The 19,306-nt window shown below is 45.3% G+C and overlaps 1 protein-coding gene and 1 pseudogene across 2 annotated transcripts in view; one reads left to right on the top strand and one right to left on the bottom strand.

Moving 5' to 3' along the window:
- Positions 1 to 9,840, bottom strand: part of CNKSR3 (CNKSR family member 3) — a 107,281-nt gene extending 97,441 nt beyond the window's left edge. The window contains exon 1 of the mRNA XM_023206088.1: positions 9,725 to 9,840. Coding sequence (XP_023061856.1) covers positions 9,725 to 9,776 — 52 coding nt within the window. The 5' untranslated portion in view covers positions 9,777 to 9,840. The remainder of the gene's footprint in view (positions 1 to 9,724) is intronic.
- LOC111538611 lies at positions 7,320 to 7,943 on the top strand (annotated as a pseudogene). The gene has a single exon (XR_002730395.1). The product of XR_002730395.1 is annotated as a 60S ribosomal protein L17 pseudogene (transcript).
- Positions 9,841 to 19,306: the final 9,466 nt, after the last annotated feature.

Genomic DNA, 19,306 nt, shown 5'->3' on the forward strand with positions numbered 1-19,306 from the left:
CCCATTCCCACCTCAGGGCCTGTGCATGAGTTATTCCCTCTCCTACAATGCCCTTCTCCCTAATTTTCTGATCGCTGGTTCCTTCCTACCTTTCGTGCCTACATGTCACCTCTGAAAGGCTTCCCTGATGACTTCATCCAAAGGAGTCCCCCACCCAGTCCCTCTCCCTCACCTCTCTGCTTTATTTTCTGATTCATGCTTATCAGTAGAAATTTTCTTATTCATCTGTTTTGTGGTTGGTGGTGGCGTTTGTCACCCACACATCTACCACACTGAAGCAGGGACTATGGATTCCCAGCACTTAGAACAATACCTAAAACCGAGAAGGTCCTCCTAAGAACAGGGCGAAGGCGTCCAAGGAAACAATGAGAAAACGGAAGACGGACTTAATTTAACTTACCTCTGTATAACAACAAAAGGGTGAATAGAATTGTCATAAATTATTAGTAAGCACATGAAGGGTGACAGTCAGCCACAACAATATTAAATATTTAAATAAAAATACCCCAATTACACTACCAGTTAACTTGAGTTATTATTGATTATGAATAATAAGTGGGTGAACACATACGCCATACGTTATGCAAGAGGCTTTCCCTGTATTTATTTCCTCTTTTAATTCCACACATATGCCATACGTTATACAAAGGGCTTTCCCTTTTTTTTGGAGATGGAATCTTGCTCTTGTCGCCCAGGCTGGAGTGCAATGGCACGATCTCAGCTCACCGCAACCTCTGCCTCCCGGGTTCAAGAGATTCTCCTGCATCAGTCTCCTGAGTAGCTAGGATTACCGGCGCCCGGCACCGTGCCCAGCAAATTTTTTTTTTTTTTTTTTTAGTAGAGACGGGGTTTCACCATGTTGGCCAGGCTGGTCTCAAACTCCTAACCTCAGGTGATCCACATGCCTCGGCCTCCCAAAGTGCTGGGATTACAGGCGTGAGCCACCACACCCGGCCTCCGACACTTGTTGGTTAGGAAGGAACTAGAAGGCACCATGTGGATAGAGGAGGAACCAGGGATGGGACAGAACCACAGAACAGAAGCCTTCTGTGAAGCCTGGTCCCAGCTCCTCACCTCTGGACCTTGGACAACTCATTTCACTTCCCAAAGCCTCCTCCATGCTGCTCATCTGCAGTGGAAACTGCCTTCCTGTGCATCTCCAGGCTTGGGAAGAGTCAAATGAGAACAAATGCAGAAGTGCCCTGCAGAGCTCATGAAAATAACATCTGATTTTTTCACTTAAAGCCTACATAATGGGTAAGCCAGTGATGACACGCCAGAAATAACATAAATGAGAGGAAAGAGGGAAAGCAAGAACACTCAGGTCTGGGAGCTAGAAGACGACAGTCTGGGTGAAAAGAGAGGCAGTGACACAGGCATGGGGACACAGACGGGAGGGCCCCTCTCGGTTCCTCACATCAAGGGGAATGCACAAAGGAGCCGAAGCAGGAGTTGTCACTCGCCAATCCCATGGATAAAGGATGGAGACACCCCAGCCTCAGCGCAACACATAGATTTGTGCCAAATTTTGAGACCTGCCATGGTTATTCAATATTCCTAAAATGACATTTGGTGTCATTTCCCATCAACAATAAAATCTCCACCAAAAGTCAGCTAAGTGTGGTAAACGCCATGTGGTCACCAACTATAGGATGGTGTGACTAGCCAAAAGCCCATCTCATCCTCCCAGGTCCTACTGAGGATCCTGAGAACAAACTTCAACCACAGTGACCACTGACCACCCCACAACTCCCTTCTTGCTACTTGTGTTAAAGATATTTTTAGGCTGGGCGCGGTGGCTCAAGCCTGTAATCCCAGCACTTTGGGAGGCCAAGACGGGCGGATCACGAGGTCAGGAGATCAAGACCATCCTGGCTAACCTGGTGAAACCCCGTCTCTACTAAAAAATATAAAAAACTAGCCGGGCGAGGTGGCGGGCGCCTGTAGTCCCAGCTACTCGGGAGGCTGAGGCAGGAGAATGGCATAAACCCGGGAGGCGCAGCTTGCAGTGAGCTGAGATCCAGCCACTGCACTCCAGGCTGGGCGACACAGCAAGACTCCGTCTCAAAAAAAAAAAAAAAGATTTTTTAAAACGGGGGGCAGGCGGCAGTCTGAGCATGGTGGCTCCCACCTGTAATTCCAACACTTTGGGAGACCAAGCAGGGAGGATCACTGCAGACCGGGAGTTCCAGAGATCAGCCTGGGCAATACCACAAGACCCAGCTCTACAAAGATTTTTTTTTTTAATTAGCCAGGTGTAGTGGCATGTGCCTGTGGTCCCAGCTACTTGGGAGGTTGACACAGGACGATCACTCAAGCCTCAAGCCCTGGAGATTGAGGCCACAATGAGCTATGACCGTGCCACCACATTCTAGCCTGGAACAGAGCAAGACCCTGCCCTTCTTTTCTTTTTTTTTTTTTTTTTGAGACGGAGTCTGGTTCTGTGGCCCAGGCTGGAGTGCAGTAGAGCGATCTCGGCTCATTGCAAGCTCCGCCTCCCGGGTTCACGCCATTCTCCTGCCTCAGCCTCCCGAGTAGCTGGGACTACAGGCGCCCGCCACCATGCCTGGCTAGTTTTTTGTATTTTTTAGTAGAGATGGGGTTTCACCATGTTAGCCAGGATGGTCTCGATCTCCTGACGTCGTGATCTGCTTGCCTCGGCCTCCCAAAGTGCTGGGATTACAGGCGTGAGCCACTGCACCCGGCCCTTTTTTTTTCTTCTTCTTCTTTTAAGGTTGTTATAAGAACTCTTCAAGGAATAAGGAAGAAATCTCAAGGGAAATGTCTCCTTTATTTTACTAAGAATTGCCTGATGCTGTTGCTAGGTGGTGCTTATAAATATAAGCACACACAGTAAGACTGGTTTTTTGCCTTAATTAGTGGCCAAGTCAAGCATCCTCAAATTAAGTGTCATCATTCCAGAATGTAAATGAAACAGCTGGAGTACATACCAGACCAGATAGCCCAATACTACAGTAGCAGGACTCCAGCAAAGTTTGAAAACACGTCTGCAGCTATGTGCTAGAACAGTGCTTCTCTAACTGTGATGGGTGCATGAATTGCCAGGGGATCTTATTAAAATGCAGATTCTGATTCACCAGGCCCAAGGTTCTGCATCTCTAACAAGCTCCCAGGTGATGCTGAAGTTGCTGGTCACAGACCAGGTGCCAGACAGGGGCCAACAGTTGACAGCAAAAACCATCCTATGCCATCCTCACTGCAAGCCCAGGTACAATTTTTTAGAAGTGAGGAAATATGGCTCAAACTAATTTACCCAAGGGAAGTTCATGATATTTGCAAGAGGTATTTATCACTCCAGTAATCAAGAACCTTCCTGATCAGCTGCAAGTTCTGCCCTGGATCCTCTGACCAGCTGGCAAACGGCGGAGAAATCTCTTTGACACTGGCAGGTGCCCCTGGATAAGAATGCACCTTATGAAAGACTTGACTGCTCAGAGAGAACAGTTTGTGTCCTGGAGCTATAGGAAAAAGGAAGAGAGGAAGCAATAAAATCAAGGAGTAGAAATTTATGGAGAGCTTACATAAGATCACACAGTCAAAAGCAGAACTGGGATACAAACTGAGTCCGGCTCCAGAACCCATGCTCTGAACCACTCAGCTCCACCACCTGGTACAAGTAATCAAAGTGACAAAGTGATGGAGTTCGGGAGAGCCCCAGAGAGACCACCACTAATAATTAGGGGACCCTGAGCAAATTCTCTCTGCTTCAGTTTCTTTAATATGGGCTGGAAATTATTCATACACCTCACTGGGTTTTCTAAGGATGAAATGAAAGAGGCTGGACAGGGACAGTGCCTCACATTTGTAATCAGCACTCTGAGAGGCTGAGGTGGGAGGATCACTTGAGCTCAGGACAAGATCAGCCTGGGCAACAGAGTGAGACCCCATCCTGCATTAAAAAATAATAAGTAAAGAATTTTTATAATAAGGGAGCCTAAATAAAGCACTTAGAATAGCATTTGCCAAGATAATAAATGCATCAATCAATGTTTTTCTGTTATTAAGAGAATTTTATCACTGGAGTGCAGGAGAGAGAATGGAACCAAGGAGAGGGTGGAATGAAGAGCTTTTCTGAACTATGGCCAAATGGTAGACCTACAGCTGCTAAAAGAAAAAGGCCTCCCTTTCCCAGGGACCACAGAGGCTAAAAGAAAAGGTATAACCTAAACTGGAATCAAGGTAACAAAAAGAACTGCCTCTGTCTGGACGGCAGCAAGAAGGGCCTAACCGTGCAAGGTAGTACATTGCAGTTGACCTATGATGTATCAGATCGCTATAGTTAACTTGGAAATTCCAGCCTTTCCACGACCAAATAGTGAAGCACCTTAAGATTGCTATGCGTCATAAACAAATAGACATGACAGGGAAAGAGCAGGGCCCGTGGCTTACACCTTCAGCAAGCAAGCCCCCTTTTCTCTTGTTGGTGATGGGGACTGCTACCAAAACTAGCAGCACCAGAAGCTGGCCAGAGAGCCTTCTCTCCTGGAACCAAAGCTGGGTTTTGTAGATGTGCTGACTCAACTACACAATTTTATTATTATTATTATTATTATTTTTTTTTTTTTTTTTTGGCTGAGGCGGGGGATTGTCCTGTTCCCCCGGGTGGGGGGCAGTGGCGCGATCTCGGCTCACTGCAAGCTCCGCCTCCCGGGTTCACGCCATTCTCCTGCCTCAGCCTCCTGAGTAGCTGGGACTACCGGCGCCCGCCACCACGCCCGGCTACTTTTTTTGTACTTTTTAGTAGAGACGGGGTTTCACCGTGTTAGCCAGGATGGTCTCGATCTCCTGACCTCATGATCCGCCCGCCTCGGCCTCCCAAAGTGCTGGGACTACAGGCGTGAGCCACCGCGCCCGGCCGGCTACACAATCACTGACAGCCTACCCACTCTAGGCTGATCAATGGCCAAAGCTAGGACAGTTCTGCTGGGACAGCCATTCCCACTTCTTCCTCGTCGAAGGCACTCCCCAGGGGCCTTACAGCAGAAACATGACTTGTGTGTGGTAGCTGCATTCGACAATGAAATGTCTCATATTTAAATCAAGCTTAGAGAAAAGGACCTCATATAAGTTGATTTTGACCTAAGAAGATTGAATAGGAATGAAGACATAACGCTATTTCTAAAACACGGCTGGGTATAAGCAGGGAATGTGGCACATGTCTAGTCTGAGAACTGAGCTATGAAAATCAGTGCATGTAAATACCTGTTGCCTGCCTACCAATATCTATTCTCCCCTTTGTCCTCTCTGACCAAACTCCAAGTTTTTTTTCAGGGTCACAATGTACCAAACTTAAAAAAAAAAGAAAGGAAGGGAAAAAGAAAAAAGGAAGAAGAAAAGAAAAGGAAAGAAAAAGAAAGAGGAGCAAAGGGAAGGAAGGAAGGAAGGAGAAAGAGAAAGAAGAAAACAAACAAAAGAAGGAAAAAGAAAGAAATTACAGCGACCAGCCTTCCCTGCTGCATGAGGTGGCCATGTCACATTTCTGGCACCTGAGATGTAAGCCAGGTTACTTGATAGTTTTTCAAAGAACTCTTTAAAGGGGAATACTTGGTTGCTATCTGTCTTCTGTCTTCCATGAGTCTCCCTTCTGCCTGGAATAGGAAGACAATCATGCAGGAGCCGCCACCTTGCACTGAAGCACTAAGTATGAAAATGAACACCATGTGCCAGGCCATACCCTAAGCCATGTGCTACGAATGGCTGAACAAGATGGCAGCGCCATGAAACCCCCTACATGTTGTAAAAGATCATTTGCTTTGCAAAGGCGTTTACTGAATTGACTGGCAAGGCGCCATGAACTAGGAATAAATTTGATTTACAAATAACTTTCTGACATGAACTAAAGACAGAGAATAACACAGACATATACTGGATGAGTCTCCTCCACTAACATATGCTATTCAGACTGAATCCTGAAGATCTCTTCATAAATGTAAAGATTCTCAGTGTGGTCTAGGTGTGGCCTTGGGAAGAAACTCATGAGAAAATGGAGTGGAGTGAAGCCAAACCACCTGCTCTGCTGGGTGACATCGGTCAATCACTCTGTGACTCAGTTTCCTCAACTGCAAAATGGAAATAACTATTTCTACCTCAAAGATGGTTGTGCCTATTAAATGAGCTGATATTTGTACAATGCTTAGACATGTGCCTGACACACTGCTTAATAATTACTGATGATCCACTAACATTATGGTAAAATTGGTGACAGTGTAGTTAAACATTAATAATAAAAGCCAGACAGATTAATTCATTCTGTAGACAACAACTTATTTCCTAAGGCACACATCTGTCAAACAACAAGGACATGAGATCCAGCTGTCAACTGTGGCCAGGTTTAGACAGGTTTAAATCTAAGGCCTTCAATGGTTCTCATAATCGCCCTACCCAGATTCATGCAATACCAAGAGTCACAAAGTCTACATGAAGGGCTGCTTATCAGTAGCATGTATTTATAAAATAAAGGTTGGGTAAAGAGATTAGCAAAGAGCACTAAAAATAGTCCTATAAGCAAACAAGCTTTTGTAAGTCGACAGTTCATTAAAAAGTCAATACTTGAGCATCATTATTATGAGAAATATTCAAGTAATGGGTCATGCAACTTGGAAGATTGCAGCCTCTTATCATCTTAGCCATCTTTTTTAGATTGGAACACAGAAAGTATCCAGATCTTTCTACAAGGCTGTATTTCAGGGTCCAAAAGGGCACAGGCAAATGTGTAATGTAGCCAAGTGCCAACCACAGGTATGTAACCTAGTAAGTATCGTAGGTATTGAGCCAGCCATAGATATTCTTTCAGGTCAGGAGAAAACTTTTACTAGATGAAAGTAATCTCAACTAACTCATAACGTCAAGGCAACTGGATAACAAAAACATGCTTTAATCTACTCTCCCTTTTAAATACTCAACAAACATAACAGGATGTGATTTTACACTTCTCCTTTTCCAATCCCAAGAGGGACAAAAAAAAAAAAAGACAAAGTCTTGAGGGTGTGAAGATCTCACTCCATCATCTTCCTGTGTGCCTGTTACCATTTTCCTGGTTGTACATTATCAGCTAAGCTGGCAGAGGCTCAGAAAAGCCAGGGTGCTAAGATGTAACCCTTTCTTTCCTCTACAGCAGAACTGTCCAATAGAAATATAGCAGAAGCCACAAATATGAGCCACGTGTAATTTTAGATTTTCTAGGAAACATATGTAAGAAGGTAAAAATAAACAGGTGAAGTTTATTTTAGTAATATATTTTATTTAACCTATCAAAATACTATCATTTCCACATATAATAAAAAGTATTGCTCTCCTCTTCCCCTAAGCGGCCTGAGGTAATCTGTGAAAATGGTTTGCTATTTACTTGACCCGGAGAACCCCACGAAATCATGCAAATCAAGAGGTTCCAATCTTCGTGTTCACTTTAAGAACACTCGTGAAACTGCCCAGGCCATCAAGGGTATGCATATTCGAAAAGCCACGAAGTATCTGAAAGATGTCACTTTACAGAAACAGTGCGTACCATTCCGACGTTACAATGGTGGAGTTGGCAGGTGTGCCCAGGCCAAGCAGTGGGGCTGGACACAAGGTCGATGGCCCAAAAAGAGTGCTGAATTTTTGCTGCACATGCTTAAAAACGCAGAGAGTAATGCTGAACTTAAGGGTTTAGATGTAGATTCTCTGGTCATCGAGCATATCCAAGTGAACAAAGCACCTAAGATGCGCCCACGGACCTACAGAGCTCATGGTCGGATTAACCCATACATGAGCTCTCCCTGCCACATTGAGATGATCCTTACCGAAAAGGAACAGATTGTTCCTAAACCAGAAGAGGAGGTTGCCCAGAAGAAAAAGATATCCCAGAAGAAACTGAAGAAACAAAAACTTATGGCACGGGAGTAAATTCAGCATTAAAATAAATGTAATTTAAAGGAAAAAAATAAAAATAAAAAGTATTAAGATATTTCATGTTCTTTTTTTCATACCAAGTCTTCAAATGCCATGTGTATTTTAGACTCACAGCACATTGCAATTCTAACCAGCCACATTTCAAGGGCTGGAGAGCCACAGGTGGTACTGGTTACTAAGTTGGACAGAGCGGCTCTAGAAGTCAATAGTAGCTGAAATTTGTAGTGTCTCAAGTTGATTTTATGAGGGACATACAGATCAAATAGTATCAACTCAGTTTCAGCAAGTTGCCAGCCTAGGGAATTTGGTAGCATCTTGAATGAAGAAACACACCTCATTTCAAACTAGTGTGGGCATGGATGGCCTTTAAGCTAATGCTTCCTACCAAGTACTGGCAATGCCACTTACTCTTTACCCAGGGAAACCTAGTCACCAATGTAAAAGCATGTGTTGTTTTTAGCTTCATTTTACATAGCAGTCCAGGAAATTCTGCTCACTTGACAAACCCGTTCTCAAGGAATTCTCCCAGAGGAGCAGGAAATGGTCAGACATACCCGCTGACACACCCCACACACCTCGGACATCCTATTCCACGTGGTCTATGTGTAAGTCACAGGCATGAGAAATGAGATGTAGCAGCGATCGGCTTTCATTATGCTGCAGCTATGGGTGGGACGGTTTGAAAGCTGACCTGGTCTTACCAGTATTACCTACCTCGCAGGCTTACTGTGATGACCAAGGGCAGTAACAGAGAGAGCTCTTAGCAAACTGTAAAGCGCTATAAAATTCTAGTTATTACTGAGAAAGAATACCATTCCTCACCTGGAAGAGCAGATAGAAAAACAAATACTACCTCGAAACAGAGATGTCGTTGGGGATGGGGGGAAACCATGAAAATATAGATTGTTCTTGGTGGACTTTGTTCTCTTGCAAGTACAGAAAAAGGCTGAGTAAACTCTAGTACCTTTCCCTCGAAATCGTGGGAGACACTGAAAAGTAAGCGAGCCAGCTAGAAGGACAAGCTTCTACCTCTGCTCATTCCCCCCACCCCACCCTCCCCCCACCGCCTCAGTCCCACTGCCTTCCTCATCCCAAATACTGTATGAATCAAGACAGTGATTCCAAACAATTAGACTTCTCCTTCCCCGGGCTTCCCTGTGGCCTGAAAATGCAGCGCCACCGGGGATACTGGCGCCTCCCGCAGCAAAAGTCACTGCCTCCCCGGGAGTCCTGGCTGGAGGTTTCTCTCCGGCGCAAATGCCACGGTGTTGGCTCTTCCGCGGCCCTCTCGCCTTCTCCAACAAAAACAGACAGGCTTGGCGACCCGCCGGAGTCTCCCTCTACCTGTCCGACCGCACCGTCACGCCTGCGGACGGCTCTGGGCAGGCGGCATGGACGAGGTCCGGCAGGAGTCACCCACACAAAGGCGCCTTACGCCTCTGCGCTCGGGTCCCCGAGTCGCCCGGCACCGCACCCGGGCCAGGCAGGGAGAGCGTCCCCCGGACCGAGTGCCGAGTCCCGAGATCGACATCACCAGACCTCAACCTCCACAGAAAGGCCACCCCTACTCCCTGGTTTAAGGATGGGGCTCCCCTCGGCTTGCCACAATCCGCACCCCGGAAAGGAAGAGCTCGGAGCAGGTATGAGAGATACGGGCGCACAGGCCACTCGGCAGAAGTTTGCATTGTCACCGGGCTGTGCCCTCACCGCTTCTCGCCGGGAGGAAGGGCCAAGCACCCCCTTCCCCAGTTCCCCGCCCAACCATCCCCGAGGCTGGAGGACTCCGGATACTCCCCCCGCAAGGCCCGCGCACCTCTAGTCCAGTCCACCACTTGTTTGGGGCTCCACTTGGTCACGGGTTCCATGGTAAACGGCTTCGCCTCTCGCTGGGTTGGAGAGTAGGAGATAAAGTGTTGCTGCCTGTGCTCCGGTGCCCCCTCCCGGGAGGGCGCGCCCGCGGCTGCTCCCCTGCGCCCAAGCGACTTCGTCAAGGCTGCATGGCCGCGGTCAGCGGGTCCGCCAGGGGAGCCTGGCCCTCTCCCTCCAGCTGCCACAGTCCAGCTGCAGCTCCTCCTTCCCCCGCCGCCGCCGGGATCCCGGGCACAGCTGCTGCTCCTGGGCGACTGCAGCTGCAGGCACGCCGGGCTGCGACCCCAGACCCCTGGCCTCGGCTCGGCACGGGAGCCTCCCGGCCCGGGACCACTTCCTTAGTTCTCCTGAGGCGCGATCGGCTCTCCCTCGGCCCGTGTTCTCGCCGGCTGGTTCCCCGGGGTCCCCGCTCCGCGTGCGCTGGCGTCCCGGAGCCTTCCCGGCGCAGGTCCCACCTCCTGCACCGCCCTCCCGTGCCGCACTGGCAGGGAAGAGCGCAGAGCGTGCGCGCTGGGGTTGCAAAGTTTCAGCTCCGGTCACTGCAAACCGAATAAAAGAGAGGGCGGGGCCGAGGGGCCAGGGAAACTCGTGGGAGGGGGCGGGTCCGCCCGAAGCGGCCGACTCCGGTTACTTTCCCTCTCTGAGCCGGTCTGGCTCACACCCGCAGCGTCCTGGGCCCTGCTTTCCTTTTCAAGGGGCGGGTTGTAGATCGCGCGCGCACCCTGTAGAGCCCGCTGGCTTGTGTGAGGCCCTGGCCCTGTGGGTAGCAGAATACTCTGTCTCGCTGTGAGCAACAATACACTAAAAAAAAAAAAAAAAAAAAAAAAAAAATCTGCATGTTCTGTTCATTTCAAATGCTTTATGTCGTAATACTACTCTGCCATTAAGCCGTCATTCTAAATTTATTAAAGTAGAACAATTTTTTTTTTAGATGGAGTCTCCCTCTGTCGCCCAGGCTGGAGTGCAGTGGCACGATCTCGGCTCACTGCAGCCTCTGCCTCCCAGGTTCCAGCGATTCTCCCGCCTCAGCATCCCGAGTAGCGAGGATTACAGGCGCCCGCCACCACGCCCGGCTAATTTTTGTATTTTTAGTAGAAACGGGGTTTCACCATGTTGGCCAGACTGATCTCGAAATCCTGACCTGAGGTGTTCCGCCCGCATCGGCCTCCCGAAGTGCTGAGATTACAGGCCTGAGCCACCGCGCCAGGCCAGAACAATTTTTTTTCATTTATATGTTGACTGAAATCGTAACAATGTAACTCTTTTAATGCTGTTGCTATGAAATTTCAACTTTGCGACTAAAATTAGATTGATGGCTTTTAGCGTTATATTTTGCTATATTATAATTTCATATTTGCAGCGTGAGCTAATGCTCCTTTGGATTAGTCATTAACCGTGAGAGGAAAGTTGTTAGCCAACAACAACAAAAAATAGCTCGTGCACAATTTCAGCGCCTGGCAGGGGGAGGGTCCTTCCATATTCATGGACTCCAACTGGGGCCAGAGTTAACGCTAAACTGGGGGAAAATCTAATTTGAATGCCTGCCTATCCTTCCAGTTCTCCCTGCATCCTAACCGTCCCCCCCCACCCCTGCCACCCTCGCCACCACCCCTCCCCTCACCCCCCAACACCCCACCCCAACCCCCCCGCCCCCCCGCCCCCAGCAACCTCTACCTCCCACTCTTTTTGGCACTGAAAGATTCTTACTTTCAATTACGGTTATTTATTTACATCTTCCTCTTTGAGACTATTAACCCCTTGAGGGCAGAACCTACTTGATCTCATATAGAATTTTCTTTCCTCCCTTTCTTCCTACCACCTAACTTGTAGCACCCAACATGGGACCAAAGGCAAGGTTGGTATTTATTCATTCAGTAAATATCTGGGACTGCTTCCTATGTGCCAGCCACTGTATTCAGTATTTGTTGAAGTCGTGTGATATGTGCTGCTTACACAGGTCTGTTTGGATGCACATGTGGAAAAATGGCTAGCAGCCAGCCTAGCATCTGATGAGCTGGAGCAACCAAGCAAAAGAAACATTTTTAAACAGCAAAACATCAGACCCACTCCCATTCAGCTCCCCTAAAGGACTGGCCAACACAGAGACACACAACTATCAAATATAGTGATTTTTTTTTCATCTAGCGAAAGTGACTGGGAGACCACGAAAGTTGGCAAAGGCAATGACAAAATTCCCGATACAGTAGTTGTCCTGTGGAAACAACAAAAAAAAATGACCTTTAAACTTAATGACATCTGGCATTAACCATCTTTACAGCAGTCAGCAGGGAGAAGGACCTTGACATTGGTTCACTGGAAAGTGTCACCAACGTGATGCACACCTTTGGTTTCAGCAATCACTGCCTGCTGTGTCATTTCTGATTATGATTAGGGTGACCACATAACTTACCTCCAAATCAAAATATTCTTGAGCATGAAAGAAGAGACTATCAAGAATTCCATTGGAATAACAGGAAAAAACTGGGCCATATGGTCCGCACAATTATAAAGAAAGGTCAAATATTAATGATTTTGCCATGGAATTTTACTTGTTGTTTTCACGTCTTCAGATGCATTGGCAGTAGTCTTTACCAGAAGAGCTAAAACACTAAAATTCTGCGAGTCAAGCAAGAGTTTGCAAAACATCCCACGGAGCCAACACACTATCTACACTTGGTACATAAATACAGCATAGCTAAAGAAGAAGGCCACGCTAAGATCTCTAACACGGAAGACCAATTAACTATCTAAATGAATTAGCATTCTGTTTACACTTCAACACCTGGAGGCTAATTACTATTTAAATAAAGCCTTCTACCTTAATTACAGCTGTTAGCCTGTGAAAGTTTCAGGGAGGCCTGCCTTCCTAGCTGAAATGCAAACTTGAGGACATACAAAGCTATTAATGGCATGCAAAGCTAATAAAGGCAGAACCTTAAGTAAATGGCTTTAAAAATTAAGTACATATAAAAGGATAATTTGTAAATTTGCTAACTTTTCTTCTCTGCTAGCTAAAATCTGTAGCTATTACACCATATGTTCACAGACGACACCAAACTGCAGCTATGCCATCTTCCAGATAAGAACTCTTCATTTGTGCCTTGATGTTTACTACAATTCCTCACACATAGATAATAAGCCTTTTTAAAATTGAATTAATATGTAGAACTGATACTAGAACCCAGATCTTCTAGATTTCTTTCCAGCTCTTTCATTTTTCTGACTCTTCTCCTTCTTGCATGTTTAAGTCATTTATTCAGTTGATGAAACACGTATTAGGTACTTATTAGGCACTAAACGAAGCACCAGGAGGATTCAGAAATGATGAGTAACCTTTTAGATCAAAAACACCATTTGACTTTGTAAGGGTGGATTTCTTCTGTAGTCTTTCATCCAAGGAAAGTGACCTGGTAAATAAACCCAAACAAGGGAGTTCAAGGACAAATGTGATATTAACATTTTAAGCTTGTTCAAAATTTATTACTTCTTTATGTGAGAACAAGGGATAGAGTATTTTGGATTGGTGGTTATAACTATAATTTGATAAACACAGAGGAGCAAATTAAGCAAACTTTTAAGCAAATTATTAATCTGTAAAAAGCCAGTCTCCTTCCCCAGTTAAAAACAATGTTTTCCAGAATAAAAGAAAAAAAAAATCAAGTTGCTCTAAATACTCAACATTATTTCACCATCTGAGGTTCTTCTCTTATTTTCTTTCCCTCACATTTCTTTTTAACTATTTTCAGAATATTCAACATTATTTAATTTTTTCACATATAATGGTCTCGTGTATGTTCTTAAGTTATCTTTTATCTTGAGAGATACCAAAAAAACCTGTAGTTTTCTGCCTGGAAAATATCCTACAGTCAAAGCTAAGCATTCTTATCTATGACATTACATCACTGCGAAGTCATCACTGGTTAACTAAATTATCCAGACTGCTCATGTCCTTGTCTTTCATTTAATTCCATTTGGTCTGAATTCTTCACACCATAGTAATGTAGTTATCTCCCTAAACGTGCCAGGTTCCCTATCAGGTAATTCAGGTAGTAAAGACTTCAAGCTTTATTATTTTTTATTTTTCAAGTGCTGCCTTATTTATTCAAATTATTCTGATGATTCAGGAACATTAAGTCATTCTACAGTTGGAAAGCTGGTATTTGGCTTTCTTTTACTGAGCCCTATCTCTAATTCAAAGATCAATGTCAATTAGATAAATATTCAAAAACATCACCTACTTTAAATCATACTTGGAAAAGTTGATTAATCTTTTCCAATAAAAAGAGAAACATTGACGTTACTAAATTCTATTTTCAAGGCCTTATCGTTGTACCTTGGAAGAGTTGATAGATGAGGCAGTACCCACAAAAGAACTGGATGTCCTTGCCCTGAAGTGCAGAAGCTACTAACGAAGGAGGGTGCTACAAACAAAGAGGGAACAATCAAGCCTACATTTTTTTCCTGTGGATTTTTGTTACTTTTTGTACCCCCTATGAAGTTGCGGAGTATCCCAAAAGAACAGAATGCCATTTGCACCAGCTATTCTTACAGTTCCAATTTAACTTTATGGACTCATAATCTCAGAACAAGTCAATATAATACCAAGAGTTTCAGACTGAATGATTTTTGTTTCAATCATAATTTCTATGTTGATAAGGACAAAGTCTCAGGGTGAAAAAAGATTAATGAACATCACTCTAAACCTAAAAATAAACCAATAATTAAGTTAGGCAATGTAAAAATGTAACATTTGGAAATAAAACGCAGATTTGGCCCGGTGCCGTGGCTCACGCTTGTCATCCTAGCACTTTGGGAGGCAGAGGCAGGTGGATGACTTGAGGCCCGGTGTTCGAGACCAGCCTGACCAACGTGGTGAAACCCCATCTCTATTAAAAATACAAAAATTAGCCGGGTGTGGTGGCAGGCACCTATAGTCCCAGCTACTTGGGAATCTGAGGCAGGAGAATCCCTTGAACTCAGGAGGCAGAAGTTGCAGTGAGTCGAGATCATGCCACTGCACTCCAGCCTGGGTGACCAGTGAAACTGTTGAAAGACAGAAAAAGAGAGGGAGGGCCGGGCGCGGTGGCTCAAGCCTGTAATCCCAGCACTTTGGGAGGCCGAGACGGGCGGATCACGAGGTCAGGAGATCGAGACCATCCTGGCTAACACGGTGAAACCCCGTCTCTACTAAAAAATACAAAAAAAAAAACTAGCCGGGCGAGGTGGCGGGCGCCTGTAGTCCCAGCTACTCGGGAGGCTGAGGCAGGAGAATGGCGTGAACCCGGGAGGCGGAGCTTGCAGTGAGCTGAGATCCGGCCACAGTACTCCATCCCGGTCGACAGAGTGAGACTCTGCCTCAAGAAAAAAAAAAAAAAAAAAAAAGGAGGGGGGGGGGGGGGGGGAGGGAGGAGATGTAGATTTGAGTATCCTAAACACACTAAGCTAAAATTTCAAAAAATCTCTACAATGTTAACAAGAAGAACATAAAAATAATTGTTTATATATTGTTTTATGTATGCAAGACACTTCTAGTAAAAAAAAATAAAAAATTAAAAATGTTTTGTTTTATATTTTTCTAACTTCAGTTTGGCATAACAAATATTTAATAATCCTCTTTCAAATAAAATAGAAATATATATGCAAATGCTCCAGACTGTAATTAAGCAACTTCAATTAACTTTGAACTCAGTCTAAAAGTTGTCTGCTCTTCCATTACTTAACTACCATTCCATACAGAGGAGGAGACTTTCTTCTAGTTTCAACCTACCAAAGGTATTTAAATTCTGCAGCCACTGCTAATCAACACATCCAGATTTTTACTAAAGGCACATACATGTTTCCCCTTTGGGATCCTTGGACATTTGAGCCTGTAACAGAAGACTATACCTTAATTTTCCACAACCAGCTCCTTGCATTTGGAAATACTATAACCATTTGGGATGGGAGAGCAGTGGAAAGAAAAAGAACGTAGAAAAGCAGGAAGTGTTTCAGTCTACTTTGACATCAAAAGGAAAAGGATGAAAATTAATACCAATCAGGGTTTCCTGTAAGCAGTCAGGTGATTCCATAGGATTTTGAGAGCACTCCCAAAGGTCTCATAGAACAGGAAGACTCACACTTGCTGCCAAAAAGTCAGCAAGACGATTATTGAAATCCACAACCAGCTCACAAATGATAGCGACAGTCATTGTTTTACAGTAATTGTTTTAATACATTCGTATTCCATTCTGGGAAAACTCCCAGATCAAATCTTTTTTTCCTTTTGAGTTCCATAGAACTTTCGCTTTTGGTTACAGAGGAATGGGCTTCTATCCGTTCTTTTCCACTAATTTTCCCCTTCTCCTGGGCCTAGTCCTAGAGAAACAGGTGGGGTAATGGGCAGGTGGCGGGAGGGATTTCAGGAGCTGGAGGAACCTCAGTTTAGGGAGCCACAGAAAGCCCTTGGGTGGTTAAACCAGTTCTACCTGAGTCGGAGGAAATCTCTGCTGCTAGTGAAGAGAACCCAAGGGAGAACCTGAATAACACTGGGAAGTGAAGGCCACAGCCTTCACTTCTGTCCTGCTCCAAGTTACATCCCCTGGGTGTGCCGCTCAGTGACCAGCCAGATGGGGTATGGGGTTTCTGTCTATTTAATATTTCTCCTAGTACGAAAGGACAAGAGAAATAGGACCCACTTCATAAAACGCCTTCTTAAGGTTTAAGAAGGACAAGAATACACATGCAATGCTGGTCTCACCTGGGAGGACCAGGCAGTGCCATCGAGGGGGCCAAGTGTGCCGACCGTGTCACTCCTTTTCCAGAATCACCTCCTCTGCCTTTGCGTCCATGTCTTCTTGTGAGATAACTTCATTTCCACTAAAGTGCTGGCCTAAAGATTTCCCTTTTCTTGGAAAATTCATGTTTCCAAGGGGGACACTTTGAGATTCCCAACTAACTTTATTATCCTGATCTCTTACCCAGTCCATAACTGGCCCTGTAACCTTGAGCAAGCTGGCTTCTTTGGGTGGAAAGGAACATTAAGGATCCTTCTAGATGTAACATTCTCTTTTCTAATATTGAGATATCAGTTGTTGAGGGCAGCTAAGGAAGGGGCTTTTATTTTTTCACTTTTTCGAGAGGGCTCTGTCACCCAGGCTGGAGTGCAGTGGCATGATCACGGCTCACTGCAGTCTCAAACTCCTGGCATCAAGCAATCCTCCCACCTCAGCCTCCTGAGTAGCTGGGACTTCAGGCACATGTTACCATGCCTGGCTAAGCTTTTTTGTTTTGTTTTTATAGAGACAGAGTCTTACTATGTTGCCCAGGCTGGTCGCAGACTCCTAAATTCAAACAATACTCCTGCCTTGACCTCCCAAAGTGCTGGGAGGTGTGAGCCACCCTGCCTGACCAAGAAGCCATTTTTGAATGAGAGAACGAATGAATCCCTTCCTGTCTGCCGTGAGTTCACATGGCTTACTGTGGTTGTATAAAATCACTTGCCAAACTGGTTTTGGAAACATTAGGTTTGAAAATTGGAAATGGTCAGGTGTGGTGGCTCATGCTTGTAATCCTAGCAACTTGGGAGGCTGAGGCAGGTGGATCACTGGAGCCAGGAGTTCGAGACAAGCTGAGTCAACAGGGTGGAACCCTGTCTCTACAAAATAAACAAACAAACAAACAAATATAATGAGCCAGATGTGGTAGTGTGTGCCTGTGGTCCCAGCTACTCAGGAGGCTGAGGCAGGAGGCTCACTTGAGCTCAGGAGGTCGAGGCTGTGGTGAGCCGTGATTGTGCCACTGTACTCCAGCCTAGGTGACAGAGTGAGACCTTGTTCTCCGAAAAGAAAGAGAAGAGAAGAAAAGAGAAGGGAAGAGAAGAGAAGAAAAGAAAAGAGAAGAGAGAAATGAAAAGAAAAGAAAAGAGGGAAGGAGGGAAGGAAGGAGGGAAGGAAGGAAGGAAGGAAGGGAGGGAGGGAGGGAGGGGAGGGGAGGGGGGGGGGGGGGGGGGGGGGGGAGGGGAGATGGGGAGAGATGCAAACCAGGCGTGGTGGCTCACACCTGTAATCCCAGCACTTTGGAAGGCCAAGGTGGGCAGATCACAAAGTCAGGAGTTCGAGACCAGCCTGGCCAACATAGTGAAATCCCATCTCTACTAAGAAAAAAAATTAAAAAAAAAAAAAATAGCTGGACATGGTGGCGGGTGCCTGTAGTCCCGGCTATTTGGGAGACTGAGACAAGAGAATCACTTGAACCCAGGAGGCGGAGGTTGCAGTGAGCTGAGATTGCACCACTGCACTCCAGCCTGGGTGACAGAGTGAGACTCCAAAAAAAAAAGAGAGAGAGAGAGGAAGGAGGGAAGGGGAGAAAGGGAGGGAGGGAGAGAGGGAGGGCATGGTGACAATGGGATAGAAAGGAGATTCAGGGTTCTGTATATAGTTTGTATATTTTAATAGAGAATGAAGATATGCAATTTATCAGAAGCTATCAATAATGCAATGATAGCAAATCATACTTTGCATGTCAAACTGAGGCATTTCTGTCAGCATTAAAATAAAAATATTACATCCACAGAAACATACTTGTTGCCATTATTGGTCATCAGATGCCAACTTAGGCTCCACTTGAGGGTCTGGCTCCCCAAGAAAGAGACACCATCTGGTGTGATGGTTTAATTTTATGTGTCAGTTTGACTGGGCTAAGGGATGCCCAGAGAGCCGGTAACACGTTATTTCTGGGTGTGTCTGTGAGAGTGTTTCTGGATGAAATCAGCATTTGAATCAGCAGACTGAGTAAAGATCACCCGTACCAATGTGGGCGACCATCGTTCAACCACTGAGGGCCCAAATAAAACCAAAGGCAGAGAAAGGGGTAGATTTTGTCTCTGTCTCCTTGAGCCAGAGCACCTGTCAAATCCCATCCTAGACATCAACGCTCCTGGTTCTCTGGCATTCAGACTCCAGTACTTACACTAGTAGCCCACACCCCCATCCCCCACCACCCCCTCCACCTCCACACACACAGGTTCTCAGGCATTCAGACTGAATTACACTGTTGGTCTTTCTGCTTTTCCAACTTGCAGAGGACAGATGGTGGGACTTCTCACCCTTCATAATCGTGTGAGCCAATTCCCATAACAAATTAAAAAATTATTAAGCATACTAATATATGCTTATATATGTCTGTGTGTGTACATGTATGTATATGTGTATATGTATGTATGTGTGTATATATAGGTATGTATAAGTGTGATACGTGTGTGTATATATATAGGGAAGAGTTAGCATCTTGGATATTTGAGACATCTCTAGTTTTACAGTGACACAGACTGAATATGTTGGAAGCTCTTTGTCTCAGAAACACCTAATATTTTGCACAGTGTTTATATATATACACACACACACACATATACACACACATACATATATATACACATACATATATATACACGCATACATATATATACACACACACATACATATACGTATATATGTATCCTATTTTTTTTTCTCTGAAGACCCCCAATATACCTGGTGTAAACAGAGGGGCT

The sequence above is a fragment of the Piliocolobus tephrosceles genome, chromosome 5 (genome assembly GCF_002776525.5).
Source record: "Piliocolobus tephrosceles isolate RC106 chromosome 5, ASM277652v3, whole genome shotgun sequence".
NCBI lineage: Eukaryota > Metazoa > Chordata > Mammalia > Primates > Cercopithecidae > Piliocolobus > Piliocolobus tephrosceles.